The following is an 18,056-nucleotide window of genomic DNA, read 5'->3' on the forward strand; positions in this document are numbered from 1 at the left end:
CTCCCCCACAAAATGCCATATGGATGTAAAAAGTCATCATATGCATATCTTGAGCTTCAGCTCAGTTGTATTTTGTTCATGTGAAAGTTGAGCAGGAAAAAAAACAACCACGACCATTCCTATTTACATAAGCAATTAATTAAAATTATTGCTTAACTTCATTTCAATTAATTTTTATTTCTTTTTTTTATTTTGTTGGGAATATTTTGCAAAATTATTTCTATCTAGGTACATAACTTTAATAAATACAAAATATTTTTTTTTTTCTGAGGCCTTTTCACTTTGGAATACTTGGCACGCCGTCGGTCTGCTTTTTAAGACAACTTTTAATATTTGTCAGCAACTTACTGGGAGGAAAGAAATGGGAGAGGAACAGAGTCATTACTACTGGAGTATGACCTGCCAGCAGAACAGATATAATGAGAACTAAGCTGGTGACAAACTGGTGAAGTGTGTTCCCAGAACTGGAACCTGACCTGTTGTCTTTATTGCTGTCTTTACCATCTGCTTTTTCCCATGCTCCAGAGGTGGATATACCTCACCTCACTCTGATCATCTACAATGCAGACATTTACATCTGAGCCAGTTGTCTAGACTCTTTTTATAGTCTGTAGAGAGAAAAACACACTTCTCAGGCATGATTTAGATGTTCTATTTAGACATCTATGGTAATATCAGATGACTCACTGCCTGGAAAGTAGCTATTTCTTTCCATTTCCATATTTTGCATTTACACAGAGAGCCTAGAAGAATATTTAAAATACAGGAGTTTACACTTCAAATGTTTCAGAACTTGCTCTGAGGACCTGTGTATGTTGCCCTTCTAAGAAAATTCACCTCAGTTTTTAGTGCCTTCTAAATAAGAACCTTACAATATATTTACATCATTTTAAAGCATAGCGTCAGGTGCAACAGTTATTAGGACACATTCACATGCTTACTGGGAGGTTATGGGTCTGGGAACATCAGGTAATCTACTTAACATCATTCCTTTGAGTTTACTTAGAGAATGACCATAGGCTGAACGTGAAGTTGGCCGTACATTGGCAGCCCATATGGGCACTGTGGTTTTAGGGGAATTCTCAGAATCTTTTCAAAATGTTTTTCCTATGCAACATGGTTTGACAGTGGGTCTCACGGCATTTAAAAATGCAATCACATTTTAGCAAAGTATTTCATTACTTCAGGTGAGTCTTTGTTCATGATTGTGATGATTCCTACTTGTGCAATTCTATTGCTTCTCCAACAAGCCATGAAAAGAAATGTTTGGCTTTGCAGTGCAGTGCCTTGAACTCTAGACGATGGATTAATGGTTTGTTTTCTTTCTGTCTAACACGCAGTATTAAAAGGAGAATCGAGTTTACCTTATATTGAACCTTGAGTATGTTTTTCATCTAGGGAGTATGCAGGTCATTTCATGCGCTTAGTTTAGAAAACAGTCTTCTGATGAATTCTGCTGTCCCCCAAAATAATGGTAACACCAGACCTGAGGATTAGCTATTTCCATGCACTGCTAACCTCAGAAGATTTTGCCAATAGTCTACAAAATGGAACAAGGCAGAGCATGATCAGCTCTACTTGTTGTTTGGCAAATGACATTTATGCTAATAATTTCTTTGGAAGGGTACAGGAATGCAAAGATTTGTTTTTGTGTAAAATAGCTGTATTCATCTGCTATCGTGTAAGAGGGGGAAGTTATGGCTCGCGTTGAAAAGGTAATGTGGCTTTACTTCTTGATTTATAAACCCTTTTCGTACCTCACCTCAAAGATGTCAGCATTTCAAAGACTGGTGAAGTAATCACTATATATAGCTATCTATCAGTTTAAGTAGTCTAGAATGAAAGGCACCCTTAAACATGGTTTCATTTTTTCCATTAGCGAAGGACAAAATGAAAGACTAAGATTTTAGAAGCTGCAGAACTTAGTATCTATATAGGCACTTTATTAGATATAGACATAAAACCACACAGTCATTATCCTAGAGGACATGCTAGTGGAGACTGTCCCCATTATAAAAGTATAACAATGCATAACTCCCTCTGTGGGTGTTGTAATTTTTAGTTAATTAGGACTGAGACTCTCTTCTCTTTAGCAAATATTACGTTGCTTCACGACTGTCTCTGCTGACTTCAGTGCTCTAACTTGTGTGGGAGAGGATTTCGCAGTCTCATCATCCACTAGTTTGGAAACATGATATTTGATTATAAATACACTGTATCTTTCACTTAAGTTTGCTATGGGTCCACCAACTCTGCCTTCTGGATGGATCCCCTTCATATTTCAATCACATTGCTGCACCTCAAGAAAGTTGATTTTGTTTTATGACAGTGTTCAGGACAGATGTGTCACTGTCGTCCTCTAGGTCGGAGCAGAAAAGGGTGAAGAAAGAGAATATGGTCCAGACTTAAACCAGTATGAATGTCAGGGCCATCTCCTGCTCTCTCCTATGGGTTTGGCTGCCTGTGCTTGAGGCAGTTGGAACGTGGTGCAGCCATGTGGTGTGGGGTCAGGCTGCTGAGAAGAGATCTTTGTGAGAAAGCTGTAGGAAACCTTGTTATGGCATCCCCAGCATCTCCTCGGAGCTTTTTTAAGCTCTGGCACTCCTTCTTTGCCCTTTCCTCAGCTGATGCAACTGTGTGATTTTCTGTGTAGCTCTGATAAAGATCCTCATCCTCCAGCTTGGCATCCCAGCCTGACCTCAGACTTGCCTCACCACCATGAACTTGTCCTGGTTTCTGCCACCAGACCTGCTTTGTCCTCTCATTTAGCTGCTGTGGCAGTACATCTCTTGTCAAGGGCACTGTCCCATCCTGCCATACCCCTTTGCCCACCATGCAGAGCAGCTGGTGCTTGTTTCACACTTAACACAGACCCAAAACCCCACCCGCAGGATGAGAGTCTTGTGCCACTCCTTCCAGCACAGAGACAGTTTCCAAATGCTCAATCTTCCAGCATAGCAGACTTTGTGAGACGTTTGAAGATTAAGACACTGAAAATATTCTGATTCTGAAAGTACGAGTGCTACCTATCCGACAGAATAGCTATCTTCCTTTTTATGGTTTAAGCCTTGACATCCATTGTTCGCTGCTGAAAAGTTTGTGTGAAATAAGTCACAACTGGGGCCTTCTGAAGGCATGTTATGTTTTACAGATGAATGTGCACTTTCTTTGGCCTCCAGATGACACTTTTTGTCATAGTTAATACCATGAAATGCCTTTTCTTCCCCTTTCCTTTTTTCACTATGTAACATATATAGTGCAGAAATGTTAGTCTTAGAGAAATGCACACAAGACAAAAGTTCTTTCTTTAGCGATTGCATTTTCTCGATAAATTTTGATACCCATATTTCAACACATCTTACAACTCAGAAGCCAGCACCCACCATCACTTAAGTGGAAATCGCTGGCTTTGTGGCTCCATGTTCCTTGGTAGCTGTTAATCAGCATGCCTTTGCCTAACAGTGATTATTCAAATGGTTTTAATACCTCTCTCAGTTTAACTCTACGTTTGAATAACTCCAAAAGTTGCATTTCTGTCTGTTGGGTAGGAATAATAGTAATAATATAAGGTGCCTAGAACTCAGAGTGCCTTACTTTGCACTATTTCAAAGTTGCAAAAAATCAACCCCGTTTGAATGTCATTAATATCTGTGATTGTGATTATGGAGTGATGCTGCTCCAATAGAAACTGCTCAGCCCAAACCATTGCTTGACTACTTGAGGTATGAAGTTTTTTCTGTTGGAGAAGTAGAGGCACAGAGAAAGGCTGGTGCATTTGCTCTTGCTTGGCTTTGGAGAGATATTCGGAGCAAGCATTTACTCAATGCAGTAATTAAAACTTAAGTTTCTCAGGCCATGTCTCCATAGAATCATAGAAAGGCTTGGGTTGGAAAGAACCTTAAAGACCATCTAGTTCCATCCCCATGCCGTGGGCAGAGTTGCCACCCACTAGATCTATGGCCCTGACATTTTACTGTTCCCTTTAATCCATGCCTGTGACCTAACATGTAAGATGCTCCCCCTGAGAACAAGGCCTTCCCACTCAAGTAAAGGTCATTTAAGAGCTTCTTTATGGTAGCTTGGTGTCCAGAACTGGGTTTCTTCCACCTGAGTTAGTAGTGCAGTCAGCTGTGTCACCAGCCCTCACATAAGTCTTCTGTACAATCTGACATCAGCTGCCACCGGGCTTGAATCAGAGGGATCCTACTCAAAGAATGATGGATGTATATTGCCTCTCTTTTGTGTCATATATCCTCAGGAAACATAACCATTTCTTGCAAAGCTTCTCATTCTTTTCTTCCTGCCTGTCCCCAAATATTTATCTTCTCTGCTTGCATTTAGTCAAAACACAACACTCATCTCTTCGGTTATGGGTTTATTTATCATACTCCTGCCTGAGACTCAGTAAGCTACTTGCTGTAAGCATATGGAATAAGATACAGTCCCCACCTCCCCAAAACTGCTCTAGAAAAGATGTGGCTGGGAGAGGTGGAGAGAGGCAACAGATCTCATTCAGGCTAGAAACACATTGGAGGTTTTTTTATCCCGGTCTCTTGCCCTGAGCCTGCATCTCCAGCTGCAAAATGCACACCAAGGCTCAAGCAGAACATTGCTGCTTTTGTTGAACTTTTGTTGAAGCTGCGGAGTGTAAATGGAGCTGGAAATGAGACTGCCTGGCAGTCCATACCTCAGGTGGGACGTCTTTTCCTGATGGGGTTAGGGAGGGTCTCTAAGGTGGGATTTCTCATGGCTGAACATCAGGGATGTTCCCATCCATGTACCCATGGATTTCTGCCACGGAGTCATTGAAATCGCAGCTTGCCAGTCTATTCTCATGGAAGGGTTGGAGAAAAAAGTAAATGCAGTCATGAGTTAATAAATTCTGTCTAAGGCCTGGCCAATTTCCAGTGTCATTGACCAACAGTGAAGGATCTTTTCCACAGGAGAAGTTACAGGCTTGAAAGACACATGAGATACTGTCAGACTGTCGGACTGCGTCTGGCATGGGACCGACTTTTAGCACATAAATTTGGGCAGTAGCATCCAACTAAGACGATGCTGGTGGCGCTGGTTGGATATATGGGAGCACGCTCGGAATTATTTCTCCTCCCAGTTCCACGTTCCACGTAAGCAAGGCAGCTCTGGGCAAAGCAGTACAAAGCGAAACGCCGCTTATTATTAAGGAAAGCTCTCGGCCTGGCCTGGCGCAGGAGCGGGAAGCGCCCGGCTCAGCGTCGAGAGCTCCGGAGAGCCCTCCCCGCTCTTCAGCCCGGGCCGCGCCGCGCGAGGTGCAGTAGCGCCGGGCGCCCTCGAGGTGGAACCTTCTCACCGAGGCTGCGCCTGGCGCTGCCGGGCGGGTACGGCACCGCCGCTGCGGCCCCGGGCGAGCGCCGCGCCCATCCCGGTGCGGGCGTGGAAAGGCCCAGGGCGGGAGCGCGGCGCGGGGGGAGCGCACCTGTTGCGGCGCAGCGCTGCCGGCCGCGTCCGTCGGCCGAAACCATCCCGGTGCCCGGGAATGGACGGGAAGCCCCCCCGGGCGGCGAACGAGGGGACGAGACAAAAAGTGTAGGAAAACCGCCCCCGTGACATCGGTGCGGTGAGGGCGGGCACGGCTCGGCGGGCGTGAGGAGACCTCGGCGGGACCGCGTCCAACAGCCCCCGCCCCGCCGCGGCCCCCGGAGCCGTGCCGAGCCGTGCCGCCTTCAGCACCGAGAACAGCTACAAGTGCGGCGCCGCGCCGAGCCGAGCCGAGCCGGGCAGCGCTCTTCTGAGCTGAGCCGAGCCGTGCCACGTCCCGCCGGCCCGAGCCGCGCACGCCCTGCCCTGCCCTGCCCTGCCCTGCCCTGCCGTGCCGTGCCCTGCCCGCCCCGCGGTACGCGCCGCTGCGGGCGGGGGTCGGGCGGCGGTGGGCGGTATCTCCCGGCCAGGCCCGGCCGGAGCGGCGCGGGGCTGCCCCCAGCCGAGCGGCGCGGGAGGGTGGAGAGCGTCACGGGGCTGCGCCGCCGCTCCCAAAAAGTTGTGTTTTTTTTTTTTTTTTTTTTTTTTTTTTTTTTTTTTTTTAAGGAGAGGGGGAGGCGGAGTGAGGAAGGAGACACTGCGAGGTTCGGCGGATCGCGGGTGTCTGCAGCGCCGCCGGACCGCGCTCCGTCCCCGTCCCAGGCCGGGGGCAGTGCGGGCTGCGGGATTACCTCACGCTCCTCCGATCGGCGCCGCCGTTAATTCCAGTGACCTCCGCAGCACTGTGGATATGCAACTCCTTCCCAGCGAGGTATCTGTGTGCGGGCGGTGCGCGTCTCCTCCGGTTCGTGTGGTGCGGGGCGAGGAGCCCACGGATAGCGCAAGTTTCCCCTCCGCGAGCGATGCCGGGCACGACGATCCTCCCCGCCCTGGGGGGCTTTTGTGTATGGTTGTATTTTTTTTTTTTTACTTCAATTATTTATCATTTTATTGCCCATATCCCCCCCCCCCCCCCCAGCTCCAGCGCACGGGGTCCCGGCACAGCGCGAGCTCAGGGCGGACCGCTCCTCAGAGCGGGACCGCCGCGCGGCGCGGGGCTCTCCCGCTCCCGCCCCGTTGCCCCTCTCCGGCCCGCGGGCACCGCGCGGCTCCGGGGCAGCCCTGCCCGCCGCCAACTGCCGGCTCTCCGGGAGGGCTGGGAGCCGGGGGTGGGCACGGGGAACCCCGAGGAGGGGAGGGGGCGCGGAGCCGCGGGGTTCCCCGTGCGGGGCGGCGGTGCGTGCTGCCGGGAGCGGAGTGCCGCAGGTGCGCGCGGAACGCGGCTGGAAAGCCCGTAGCGGAACCCCCCACCATCCGAGTAATGGGAATCGATCGGTGACCCAAAGTGCACGCAATCCGGCGTTGGCATTTAGGAGTTTGCGGGCTTCTGACCTCCGGGATCGAGCGTTCATTAAGAGAGAGTCGGATTTGCTTTGAGGGGAACGCGGGCGCGTGAAGGCTGAGCAGCAGCAGGGGAAGGAATCGCCGGCGGCTGGAAATTAAAGGCGACGTTCGTTGTGGTGTTTTTTTCTTTTCTTTTCTTTTTTTTTTTTTTTTTTTTTTTTTCCCTGCTATAGCGCTTCCGGAAGGTGCGGGATTCGGGGCAGGGAGCAGCCCGGGGCGCCGGGGCGGGGGGGACGACTCGGGGCGAGGCGGCACGAAGAGGGCCCGGCCCGGAGCTGCGGGAGCCAACCGAGGGGCTGCGCCGAAATCCCTGAGCCCTGGGAAGGGAGGGAAGGAAAAACAGCTCGGCGAAGTATAGCGGAGAACAATAGGGGGCTCCCTTCCTTGGAGAAGCGCGGCCGCGATGGGCGATGCCGGGGGCGGCTCCCCCCGGCCCCGGGTGCTCCCCGCGCCCCCCGGGACCGCTCAGCCGAGGGGTGCCCGCGGGTCCCGGCCCGGCTGCGGGCCGCAGGTCGCGGCGCGGCGGGGCCGGGGGGTTCCCCGAGCCGGGGGTGGCCGGGGGGCTGCGCGGCGCCGTTCGCCCTGAGCTCGGTGGGGCCGGCTGAGGGCTGGAGGCGGGTTGGGAGAGAGGGAAGTGAGAACCAAAACAGCAGGGAAAGCTGTTCCAGGCTGCCTGGGCAAATCTCCTTGATCGTCACTTGCCAGACCGGAGGTGAAGTCAACTCTAAAGGTGTGAATACTGATGGGTCTTATTCATCTGTGAGACCAGGCAAAGGCAGAGGGAAATATTAGATGCAGTTTTTCTCTTGTAAGAGAGTAAGCTTCCCTTAGTCTCACCCTGGCAGGAGGACTGGAGCTGCTCTGACAGCGGAGCTTGTTTGGAAGATATGTTTTTGCAGGGAAGAAAGTGAAGGCAGGCACTCTGGGGTGCTTGAAAAGCGGCTGATCACAGCGAGGGGAGATATTTCCCTCGTGGTGTGCTGGGAAGGGACAGTTCCTGTAAGTGCGGTGCTGAGGGCAGCTCGGCAAAGTGCTGCTTGCTGTGTAGAGGTTCCCGTGGTGGCAGGGCACAGCGAGTCACTACAGAGGGGCTGGGGAAGATAACACTGCTTACATCAATGAGGAATTCTCCTGCAAGTTAGGAGCTGCGATGCCAAGGCCTAAGGTTGTCTGAATTCCCTTCTGCTGACAGCAAACCCCATTAATCTTCTCTGTGTGTCAGGGTGCTGTATGCAGGTGGCAACTCCTTACCTGCTCTGTGCTGTAATCTGGCTGTTTGTTCACTGCCGAATGCTCTGTAGGAGAAAGAGGCGACTTTAAGGGGCAGTACAATGAGCATTGCCAGGCAGTTGCTATCTGAGAGTTCAGAAGTAACATCAGCAGTAAGAAGTCAAAACAACCACATTTTTGCATTAATTTTCTCCCCAGAACTTCAGAATGGGAGATACTGTTGCTTTGCTTTCATTCGGTGAAACCAGATGGGTTGTGCAGTGAGGGGCATCCGATGGATGTGAGCAAGTAGAAATGGATCTTCTCCCTCAGTCTCCTCCTTTTCTAAGTCACAGATGATCACTTTTATTTCATTTTAGGAAAGTGACGGCCATGCATCAAACGCCATGACAAATGCATTTTTTATCCTCAAACAAAACTGTACATATTTTTCACAGACGTTTCCCCCCACCATTTCTCGGTCTGCCGGTGAAGGTTCACGTGTGTCTGGATGGCAGCCTCAGGTAGAAATGTCCCCTGAAGTTCAGCGAACCCGTTGTCCTGCCCGTGATGCAGGAACAGCCCTTGCTCCTGTGTCTGTCTGTGGTTGTGGGATTTCTCAACAGCATTTCCAGGTGATACGAAACCTTCCTGTGGTTTTCAGCCCCGACTTCAGTGCTAACCATAGATTGTTCTTTCTGGAGGTCTGTTACCAAAATGAAGACCCTGCCTACATTTATGTAATTTATCCATCGCATTCAGCTCGCTGCTTTGATCTCTTAACACGGAGACTTTCCGCACGGAGCCCCTCTCGGTGCTCTGTGTTGGAGCAGTGAGGTCCCAGCAGTGCCACAGTACAGCCGTGCCCATCCGTGCACTCCCGATGTCTGGCTGTGCCGAGTGCCGTCACGAGGAAGCATTGCCAGAGCCAGACTCGACGAGCAGAAGTTCCACGTCCGCTGTCTTGCAGCACCCCACCTCCTTAGGTTTAAAAATAAATAGACATTCAAGCAGAAGGAGTGGAGGTCTGTGCTGAAATGCTGACTTTAAAAATAGCAGTGTGTTCCGATAGTGCCAGATATTTTTAATGAATTAAAACCAAAAGAGGCATGCATTTCAAGGTGACTGGAAGCAGGGCTTTGTGGTGAGCTCACTCTTGAACTGTGCTGGGGGAATGTGTGGATGTCTTCACAGAGGTCATGTTTCCAGTGAGGAGTGACTGCTACAGGGGGGAACCCGGTAAATGAGAATAGATTTGCATTATTCCCAACTTTTATGGTCAGTCTGAGAAGGACAGCATTTTACTTCAAGTGAGATCTCAGCGCGTGAGGAAAAGCTCATTCAGACTTTATAGCTCAGAAGCCCATGCTTTCCCACAGAAATTCATTGATAAAAATGGGATTCATTTATCTCACGTGCTTCCTGCTTAGCAACATGGGCTTGCAGCGTTCTCTAAAAGTTGGTGTTAATCAATATATGGAAAGCAGCATGGCATGAATAAATTAGGCAGTGTAATGAAAGCTTTTATTTCGTAGGTAACATAAAAATAGACTAAAAGGTCTTAAATTTTTAAAAAGATGATTTTAAAATTTTATTTCTGCTTTATAGACAATCTGTGGACAGTTGCAGCAAAGAAACATGCGGGGTAAGGCAGAGCCATTAGTGCTTATGTAGACCGTAATGTTGAAAAATGCTTATTGTCAATTCATTTAAATTTCACCCATTTCCAGATAAGGTTTTGCAGTCAGCGTACCGGGTTCATTTTAGCTTCCCCAGTGTTGTTGGAATTTGGGTCGCAATAGTTGAATTCATCACTGTTTATACAGAGTTGCTTTAATTTTGCGGCATTCTTTGGCTGTAAGGGGTTGACCTGAGACTGAGCAATAGAAAAAGCGGCGTTTTTCCCTTCCTGATATTTTTCACTTTTGCAGTGGTGCCTTCTTGCTCTCCACACAGTGTTAAATAGGAGCTGACATCCTTTATTGCCTCAGAGGATCGCTCCCTGCATGGGCTGTAGGAACACGTGGAGCCTAATGGGCTGGTTGTTCACAATGGAACCAGAGAGGAAATAGCATCTATTTTAGGTGTAGCTGCATCTTTCACTTGCTGCTTTGAGCCCTTAGCTGTGTTTTTCCAATAAGGCGATCAAGCCGTCAGCCAGTGCTGGCTTGTTAATAGTTAATGCAATCTTTACTCTACGGCCTAGGACGGATTCTGTCCTTAGGCATCATCCCATGAGACTGGATCAACCCATGGGAAGCCAGTGGTGTTCCTTGAGTTCCTCCATTTGTAACTGAGTGGCTCACGGGGCTGACGTCTGAGCAAATTTGTAAACTGTGTGCCCAAAAGGAGCTGAACGAGAATGATGGTCTTATCACGGGAAACAGCACAGGTTTTTTTTTTTTTTCATTAAGATTCAACCCTGAGCCAAACTCAAGCAAAGCTAAATATTAAGAAGTGCTGAAAGTCTTGTGCTCTGCTGTTCCCATCTGCAATGATTTTATTCACACCAATTAAAAAAGTTTCATTTTCAAGTCACTGCTCTGCTACCAGATCACAGTGAGATACCTTTTCATTAAATAGAAGGCTTCCCGTGGTGAATATTTTTCTCAGGTCTTCAAACTGTTTTAAAACTCTTCTTTGGCTTTTGTGAGCTCAGTATGATCGTTTGGGAAAAAAAAAAAAAAAAACAAAAACAAAACATAAAATAAATTGAAGATGATCAGTTTCAAGTCTTATGGGATCACATTTTGAGTTTTGTTACCACAAAATATATAAACAACTTGTGGAAAATAATTTAAAATGTCTTTGAGAAATGGTGTGGATGGATCGATTCTCTTCTAATTTGGTGATATTTTGGTAGGAACCGGTCAGATCGCTTGGGACTAAGTACATACCTACAGAGTTCAGTGTGATTCATTTCATCAGAAATCAAAGAGGTTTTTTTTATTCATTTATTTATTAAAAAAGAATGTTCAGGTGAGCTGCACCATAGAATGTCCTCTGCTCTCTGGAACCTCTAATAGGTGCCCGGAGAGATGGATTCAGGTGCGGCTGCCCAGAGTGTGCATATGTAATTTTAGGCGAAATTAATTCTCTCTCTCTCCTCAGAGATCTAAAAAATTACTCAACCGTGTGCAGTTTTGTTAAATGTTAAAATAAATAAACGCCACTCACTTGGGAGTTGACCATTTGGAGATTTTTATAACAGGCATTCAGATACTTAGGATGAATTCCTGGCCTTATTAAAATCAGTGGGACTTTTCCAGATGTCAGTGGGGGCACTTCGTTCTTCTTATTTTTCGTGGTCCAAATGCAGGCAGAGAACAGAGACCTTGTTAATGTTGGACCTCAGATCAAGTAAAATGTCAGAAAAGGAATGTTGGATGTTCAGCTGTTTTCCCAGCAGAACACGCTGTGCTCTTTTCGCTTAGGAAACCGGCTACCTTTTCAAAAAAGTAATTTAGCTTTTGAAATGATCTGGCGGACATTTTATATATATAGTGAACCCAGAAAAGAGTGAATTCCACTGGAAAAAAAAATAGTCAGTTCAATATCCAAATGAATTGAACGTGCTCTTACTGCAGCGGCTGAAGAGCACACTTAAATTCAGGAGCTCTGATTACTCCGTTGTCACACACGGAGCCTCTCAGCGAGTGCAGGTGTTAGGAGCTATTGCACTTCTGCGGGCTGGAACAGAATGATACAGCAAAACAGAAAATACATGTTACGGATCAGGTCTGGTTTTGGATGTCACACAGTGCAAAGGTAAATAGGAAATACAGGTCAGACTGTGAAAATCAAGCTAAGTGTAGTTGCCCTGATTTGGCTTTTGCTCTGCTGGAATCATCAATTTCTTGGCTGGTAGTGCAGTGCACCAGGTGTTCAAATTCACAGAAGGCCAAGAATTACTCTCTTACATAGCGCCAAAAGTAAAACCTAGGCAAAGTAACTCTTTTGCAAAAGTAAATACACTGTGTGACAGGTTTAAAACTGCTGAACTAAATGGTATTTTTCACTCTCCTTTTTTCCAGAAGTACCTCAGCTGCAGGGCAAAATAGAAGGACATGAGTTACTGACCTCCTCACAGCATCAGGACCAGAAATACTACCCTGTGCTTCACCATCAGTCAGGAACAGTTGAAAACCACCTCTCTGAAAAGCCGATCAGCCGATGACATCAGTGGACATCTTTTGTAAAGCACGTTTTATGTACTTCTGCTGAGATCGTTTTCCTACCCTCCGTATGGTTCTATATCACTTACTGGGCACTGATGGTAGCCTCCAGAAAGTGCAGTTTCAAATGGTCAACCTCAATCTTTAGCAAGAAGAAAATCTGGAAACTGGATAGCAACACCGTCTTCAGAGAAAATGGTATACGAAGGAAAACGATTAGTTTCCTGCCATTGTTTCTTCCTGTTAACAGCCAAATTCTGCTGGATTCTCACCCTGATGCAAAGAACTTATGGCCAGGAATATGCCCACTCCATCCGACTGGATGGGGACATCATCTTGGGAGGACTGTTCCCCGTCCATGCAAAAGGGGATAGAGGGGTGCCTTGTGGGGAGCTCAAGAAGGAAAAAGGGATCCACAGACTGGAGGCAATGCTGTACGCGATCGATCAGATTAATAAAGACCCCGATCTTCTTGCCAATATCACCTTAGGTGTCCGGATCCTTGATACGTGTTCCAGGGACACTTATGCATTGGAGCAATCCTTAACATTTGTACAAGCGTTGATAGAGAAAGATGGTTCAGATGTGAAGTGTGCTAATGGAGACCCACCAATTTTCACTAAGCCAGACAAGATATCAGGTGTGATAGGTGCTGCAGCAAGTTCCGTGTCCATTATGGTTGCAAATATTTTAAGACTTTTTAAGGTAAGGAATATTTTCTACTTTTCTTTTGAATTTTAAGTGTAATGAAGTATGTGAGGAGTTTGTGTTTCTTACTTCCAAATAACAAACAGACTGAAATCTGAAATGACTGGTTTGCCCTTTCTAAGAAAACAAACAAACAAACAAGCAAAAGCAATGATTGCAGGCCCTGATTTAGGCTTCCAAATGCCTATGAGTTCTGAGCAACCAAAGCAGGTTTGAATCCTTCAGGGACTTGTGGTTTTGTTTTTTTGCTACTTACATTGATTGTTTATACTCATCAAGACTAGGCTGAGATTTATTTTACAAATGTAAAGGAGAATGAAATACAAGGTTTAAACACAAATCCTTTTTTAGGAGAACCAGATAATTTCCCTAAATGGAAAGATATACCAGTAGTAATCTAGTGCTAATGATGTGCATGCCTAGATAGATATCTTTGATTTTCTTGAAGTCTTAACCTCCTCCATATTTTTCACTAAGGGATATATATTTTTTTCCAGTCTTTGTTATCACTTTGAGGTAGATTACTTTTGGACAACAGTTCTACTGTCATACCCTTCATTTCCTTCCCCATACCTTATTATGTTAAGCTCTCATGAATGACGAAAAAGTAAGCCTGCCACTTCTAAACCTCCTAAGTTGGATGGGAAGAGGAATACATTCTAATCAATCATCTTAGCTGTAACAGATCAGGCAGGAGACATTTAATTTTTAATCCTGTGCGTTGGTAAATAGATTATGGTAAACTGTGCACTTCTGCTCTGTGCAGAGAATGACTTTTCCTCTGAATTTATCATTGCCCTTCTCCCTAGTGTTATTCAGATTGATTCCTTCCATTCAGGAATCTTGTCTTATGTCCTACAGCTTCACGACCACTGAAGACCATTTATTTGACTTTGGCGAAGACAATTCTGGTAATGTTAAATATTGCTGTCAGGGATTTTGAAAAGCACTGTCGTTCTCTAACCGTGACTGAAAATTTGAATAGAAGTAAGGAAGGACTGTCTAGTTTTGAAGGTTTCTCAAACTGACAAAGAGTCTTTCGGTCATCTAAAAGGAGATTTCTGTCCTCCCCTCTGGTTCTCCTATGAAGGGCATAACGATTTACAGCTCAACAGAGGAGCAAAACGTCTGCTGAGTTGTGGTCAGATATTCATCACAGTCTCCAGGCTCATCCCTCGCTGTTGGCACTTCGCATTTGAGAGTAGTGAACTTGTTCCAGCCGCATTGTTTGCTTGTGAAAATTAAGTAAAGAAAACTGGGCTGTCTTAAAAATGTCCTATATGGAGAACGCCTCTAAAGCCATGCCTGGTGGAGGAGGACTGTCCTTCCCAGGAATAATCATGCATGCTGCAGGAGGTAACTATTTTTAATTCCACATGCCTTTTTTTTGGAAATTGTTTTACCGTCTTAAATAATGCATGGCTCTGAAGTAATGATAGATGGAACGGTCACTTTAATACCAATCATAATGCAAAGCCACACATTTATTCCCAGATTTGAGCAGAATACAGTACAGTAGACTGATTTAAGAAACTAAGCCTCGTAAGACATGTATTAACTGTGAATTAAGAGCAGCAAGAAGGAAAGAGGCCTATGAATTGCCTAAGATACCAGTAATTTGTCTTCTGAAACCATGACAGCTACCTCCTTATTTCCATTATACAATAAGATTGCAAATAACGTTCTACTGCAGTCTTAATCAATAGAAAGTCATGTGATATCCCCTCTGGGGAAAGATCTTATTTACTCATTTAATTGATGTAACACAGCTGCTGGCAAAAGGAGACATCTCTTTTAGTTTTAATTATAGATCCTGCACAAATATTCTTAATAATGTAAAAAACGACAAATGGTACCCTTTAATATCTCATCTTGGACCTGCATCTGAAGTCTGCTCTTACACCTTCCTCTCAGAAGTAGCTCTGCTATATTTTTCTGAATAACGGCTTCTGTATAAAGCCCTGGTTTAGTGGCATGATACAAACCACTCACAATGGAAAGGTCCTTCACCAGAAATGCAGAAGTACAGTCCAGTTTGGATTGCACATAGGTCAAAGACATGGGCTGAAATTGTCAGCTGATGTAGCCCTAACTGCTCTGATGTGGTAGGCCAAGACCTTGGTACATGCTCATAAAGGCTCCAAGTATGAAATTTCTGCTTACTGCTTGTTCGTGTCAGTCAAGCTTGGGCACTCAGCTGGTATAAACCTCTTACTGTCAGTGATCACCATCATGCAAAAATGCCTGTTTCCATTATATCCAGGATTACTTAATTCATCTGTATCTCTGTCTAGCAGTTCTCTTCAGCAAGTTGAACCTGTAATTTCAAGTTCAGTATTGCCTTAATATCTATTCTGAAGTTTCTGTAGGGAAGGACTACCTATTTTCTGAGAACGTTGCATCCAGTTAGATTTTAATCTGTGATGAAACTGTGAGAAGTATATTGTATCACTCAGTGAGAATATACAAACAAAAGCACTCTGAGAAATACCATGCTGAGCAGCTTGGATTTTTATGCTGCTATTTTTCTTTTTTCTTTTTCCTTCTCTTTTATTGATTTTACAACATAAAACATACAGGTCAATAGTCTTATCTGATGATCTGCTGGATAGTGTAAGCTGATTGATAGTCATGGCATCCTTTTATCTAAGTGTTTTCATGAGAAGAGGGGAGGGAGGGCACTACAGAAGATGGCCTTGATCTATATAACCTTTCTTTTGGCCACATGGATCACCTTGAATTCTTCTGTGTCCTTTTGTGATTATCCAGGGGACACCACTACTTAGGAGGTGATTTTCTGTCCTTAATAGGTCTGTAACATTAAGGTCCAAATTTGGACAGCTTAAATTTCACCTGTTGATGGCTTTACACCTCTAAGAAGCACTTTGCAGTAAGGTAAAAAGGGTGGCACAAATTGGAGACACAGCCACATCTGAATGAGGACAAAACAGCTCTGGCCATGTAACATGGTTCAGCCAACAATCTAGTGATTGCGAGACAAGCTCATAGTGATGGGGTCCAAAGTCAGTGAGGAAGTCAGTGTCAGCAACGGAAGGTCATGGTCAGCAAGGTACAAGGCCAGTGACATAGCTTGAGCAGGGATCCAAGGGCAAGGGCCTGAGCTGAGAAGCAGCAGTCAAGTGAAGAACAGGCGCAGAGGTCCCTATGAGCCTCTCCCTCACAACATAGCTGTTTTCCTGGGCTGATTCAGGGTCAAATACTTGCATGCTGTCAGAGATGACCTTGAACACATGCAGTCAAACCCAGGGCCGGAAAAGAGACAATTTTGCAGAGTCTCTTGGTGCATTCAGGGCCTTGACAGTTTTTTAGCATTTCTCATAGGAGTAGGTCTGGAAATGGGCCTTCCTCTTTCTTCTGGTGAGCCAGGAGCTGCTCTTTCCTCTGGGTAGATATTGTTTGGTTGTTATTATTGCCACTCTGGAAGTCCTGCTGCCAAACTGGTTTGCGTTTGGCTGGCAGGATCTATTGAGGGCCTGCCTGTCCCAGTTGGCCAGCTCTCACTAGTGCAAAGGCAACTTTTCTGTTGACCACATCATTCAAGCATAACATCTTACTCCTTCCCTGGGTTTGTCTTATGGAACTTTTTGCTTCATGTAGGGTACTCAGACACAGCCAAGTGATATCCTTTAGCTTATCTGTGTAAAGTGTATAAGCACTTGGGCTGTTCCCAGTCCCTCAACACTCATCCTTGAGAAACAAGGGTCTGTAACTCATCTCACTTCATGTTCCCCATACTTACAGCTTTTACTTAACATAGAATGCTTTGGGGTGGAGAAAAACTTGAAAAATAATCTTGTCCAACTTCTTCCTGTGGGCCGGGACATCTTCCACTAGATCTGGTTTCTCAAAGCCAAAGCCAACCTGACCTTGAGTACTTCCAGGGAGGGTATATCCACAGCTTCTCTGAGCAATCTGTTCTAATATCTCATCGCCCTCATCATGAAAAGTATGTCTTTTTTATATCCAGTCTGTATTTAGCTTCCTTCAGTTTAAAACCATTACTCTTTGTCCTATTACTACAGACCCTGGGAAAAAGTCTCTCTCCATCATTCTTATAAACCTACTTTTATGTGTCAAAAGGCCACAACGAGGCCTCCCCGGAGCCTTCTCTGCTCCAGATTGAATCGACTCAACTGTCTCAGCCTCTTTTTGGAGAGGTGCTCCAGCCCTCTGATCTTTTTTATGGACCTCCTCAGGACCTGCTCTAACAGGTCCACAGATGTCTTGTGCTGGGAGCCCCTGAGTAGCTTGCAGTAATGTTGCCTGACTAACTCATACCAGTGGTTAAAATCTGTTGGAAAGAGAAGAGATATTTTCTTATGCTAGTTTTCTACCATCTAAAAGCTTTATGCTGTTTCTGAACTCCTTGGTGCACTCCATCTGTCACCTTCACACATCTAGCCAATGTCACACTGAGAGCAGCGTAGGGACGGTGGCTTGCATGTGAATTGAGATGAGTGGAAAGTATGCTCGATGAATTGTGATCTGAAGCTTCCATGTGTATGTTTACATACGTACATATAAAGCCAAAATGGTAATTGACAGTTTTGTTCTTTTCCTTGCCTTTTTTCTTGCCTTGCCTTTTGTTTTCCCTTACATTTTCTCCTCTTTTCTAAAACACTTTTCTAAAGTGCTTTTTTCCTCTTTTTGGTCGAATTCCCTTCTTTCTGCACTATTGTAATCCATTTTAATAGCTGCTGTCTGGAGGGACTAATATTTACTTCATGCACATTTGCCTTATACATTTCATACACATTTACTTCTTCAGAAGCACATAGTACAAATGACATTCTGGAGTTACTCTTTCTACTGTATGTGCAGCCATCCAAAATGCAAGGCACAGTTTCTTTCAATAAATCTGGAAGTGAAGGTATCAGTTCCCCCACCTTTTTTTTTTTATTTGCTTTTACTGCTCACTTGTATCCTTCTGGGTTTTAGTAGATATCCATGGCTGGCAGCCTGGCACAGCTAGCAGTGCTGTAGCTGGTTGATGCTTTTTCAGGCTTGGTGGCATGTCTTCTTACATTCTGCTGCCATGAGATG

General features: G+C 45.7%; 2 protein-coding genes across 5 annotated transcripts in view; one reads left to right on the forward strand and one right to left on the reverse strand.

Moving 5' to 3' along the window:
- Positions 1-2,867: 2,867 nt before the first annotated feature.
- Positions 2,868-6,908, reverse strand: LOC121109432 (translation initiation factor IF-2-like). Its single transcript, XM_040702407.1, has 2 exons — positions 6,500-6,908; positions 2,868-5,949 (listed from the first exon to the last, which is right to left on the reverse strand). Exons 1-2 carry the CDS (start codon positions 6,906-6,908, stop codon positions 5,048-5,050), a joined length of 1,311 nt encoding a protein of 436 aa, XP_040558341.1. The 3' UTR covers positions 2,868-5,047.
- Positions 6,088-18,056, forward strand: part of GRM8 (glutamate metabotropic receptor 8) — a 324,211-nt gene continuing 312,242 nt past the window's right edge. For 2 of the 4 annotated variants that reach the window (XM_425426.8, XM_046903818.1), the window contains exons 1-2: positions 6,088-6,268; positions 12,144-12,989. In XM_425426.8, the coding sequence (XP_425426.3) occupies positions 12,480-12,989 (510 nt within the window). In that variant the 5' untranslated portion in view covers positions 6,088-6,268; positions 12,144-12,479. Of the gene's footprint in view, positions 6,407-12,143; positions 12,990-18,056 lie in introns of all 4 variants that reach the window. The other 2 variants (XM_046903819.1, XM_040652895.2) reach the window with 2 other exon arrangements.

This window comes from Gallus gallus, chromosome 1, assembly GCF_016699485.2.
Source record: "Gallus gallus isolate bGalGal1 chromosome 1, bGalGal1.mat.broiler.GRCg7b, whole genome shotgun sequence".
In the NCBI taxonomy this organism is placed as follows: domain Eukaryota; kingdom Metazoa; phylum Chordata; class Aves; order Galliformes; family Phasianidae; genus Gallus; species Gallus gallus.

Coding starts and splice junctions, on each gene's coding strand:
- LOC121109432 (XM_040702407.1), bottom strand. CDS start 6,908: ATGAACGCTCGATCCCGGAGGTCAGAAGCCCGCAAACTCCTAAATGCC. Junction 5,950..6,499: donor GTCCGCCCTGAGCTCGCGCT/GTGCCGGGACCC, acceptor GGCTGGGGGCAG/CCCCGCGCCGCTCCGGCCGG.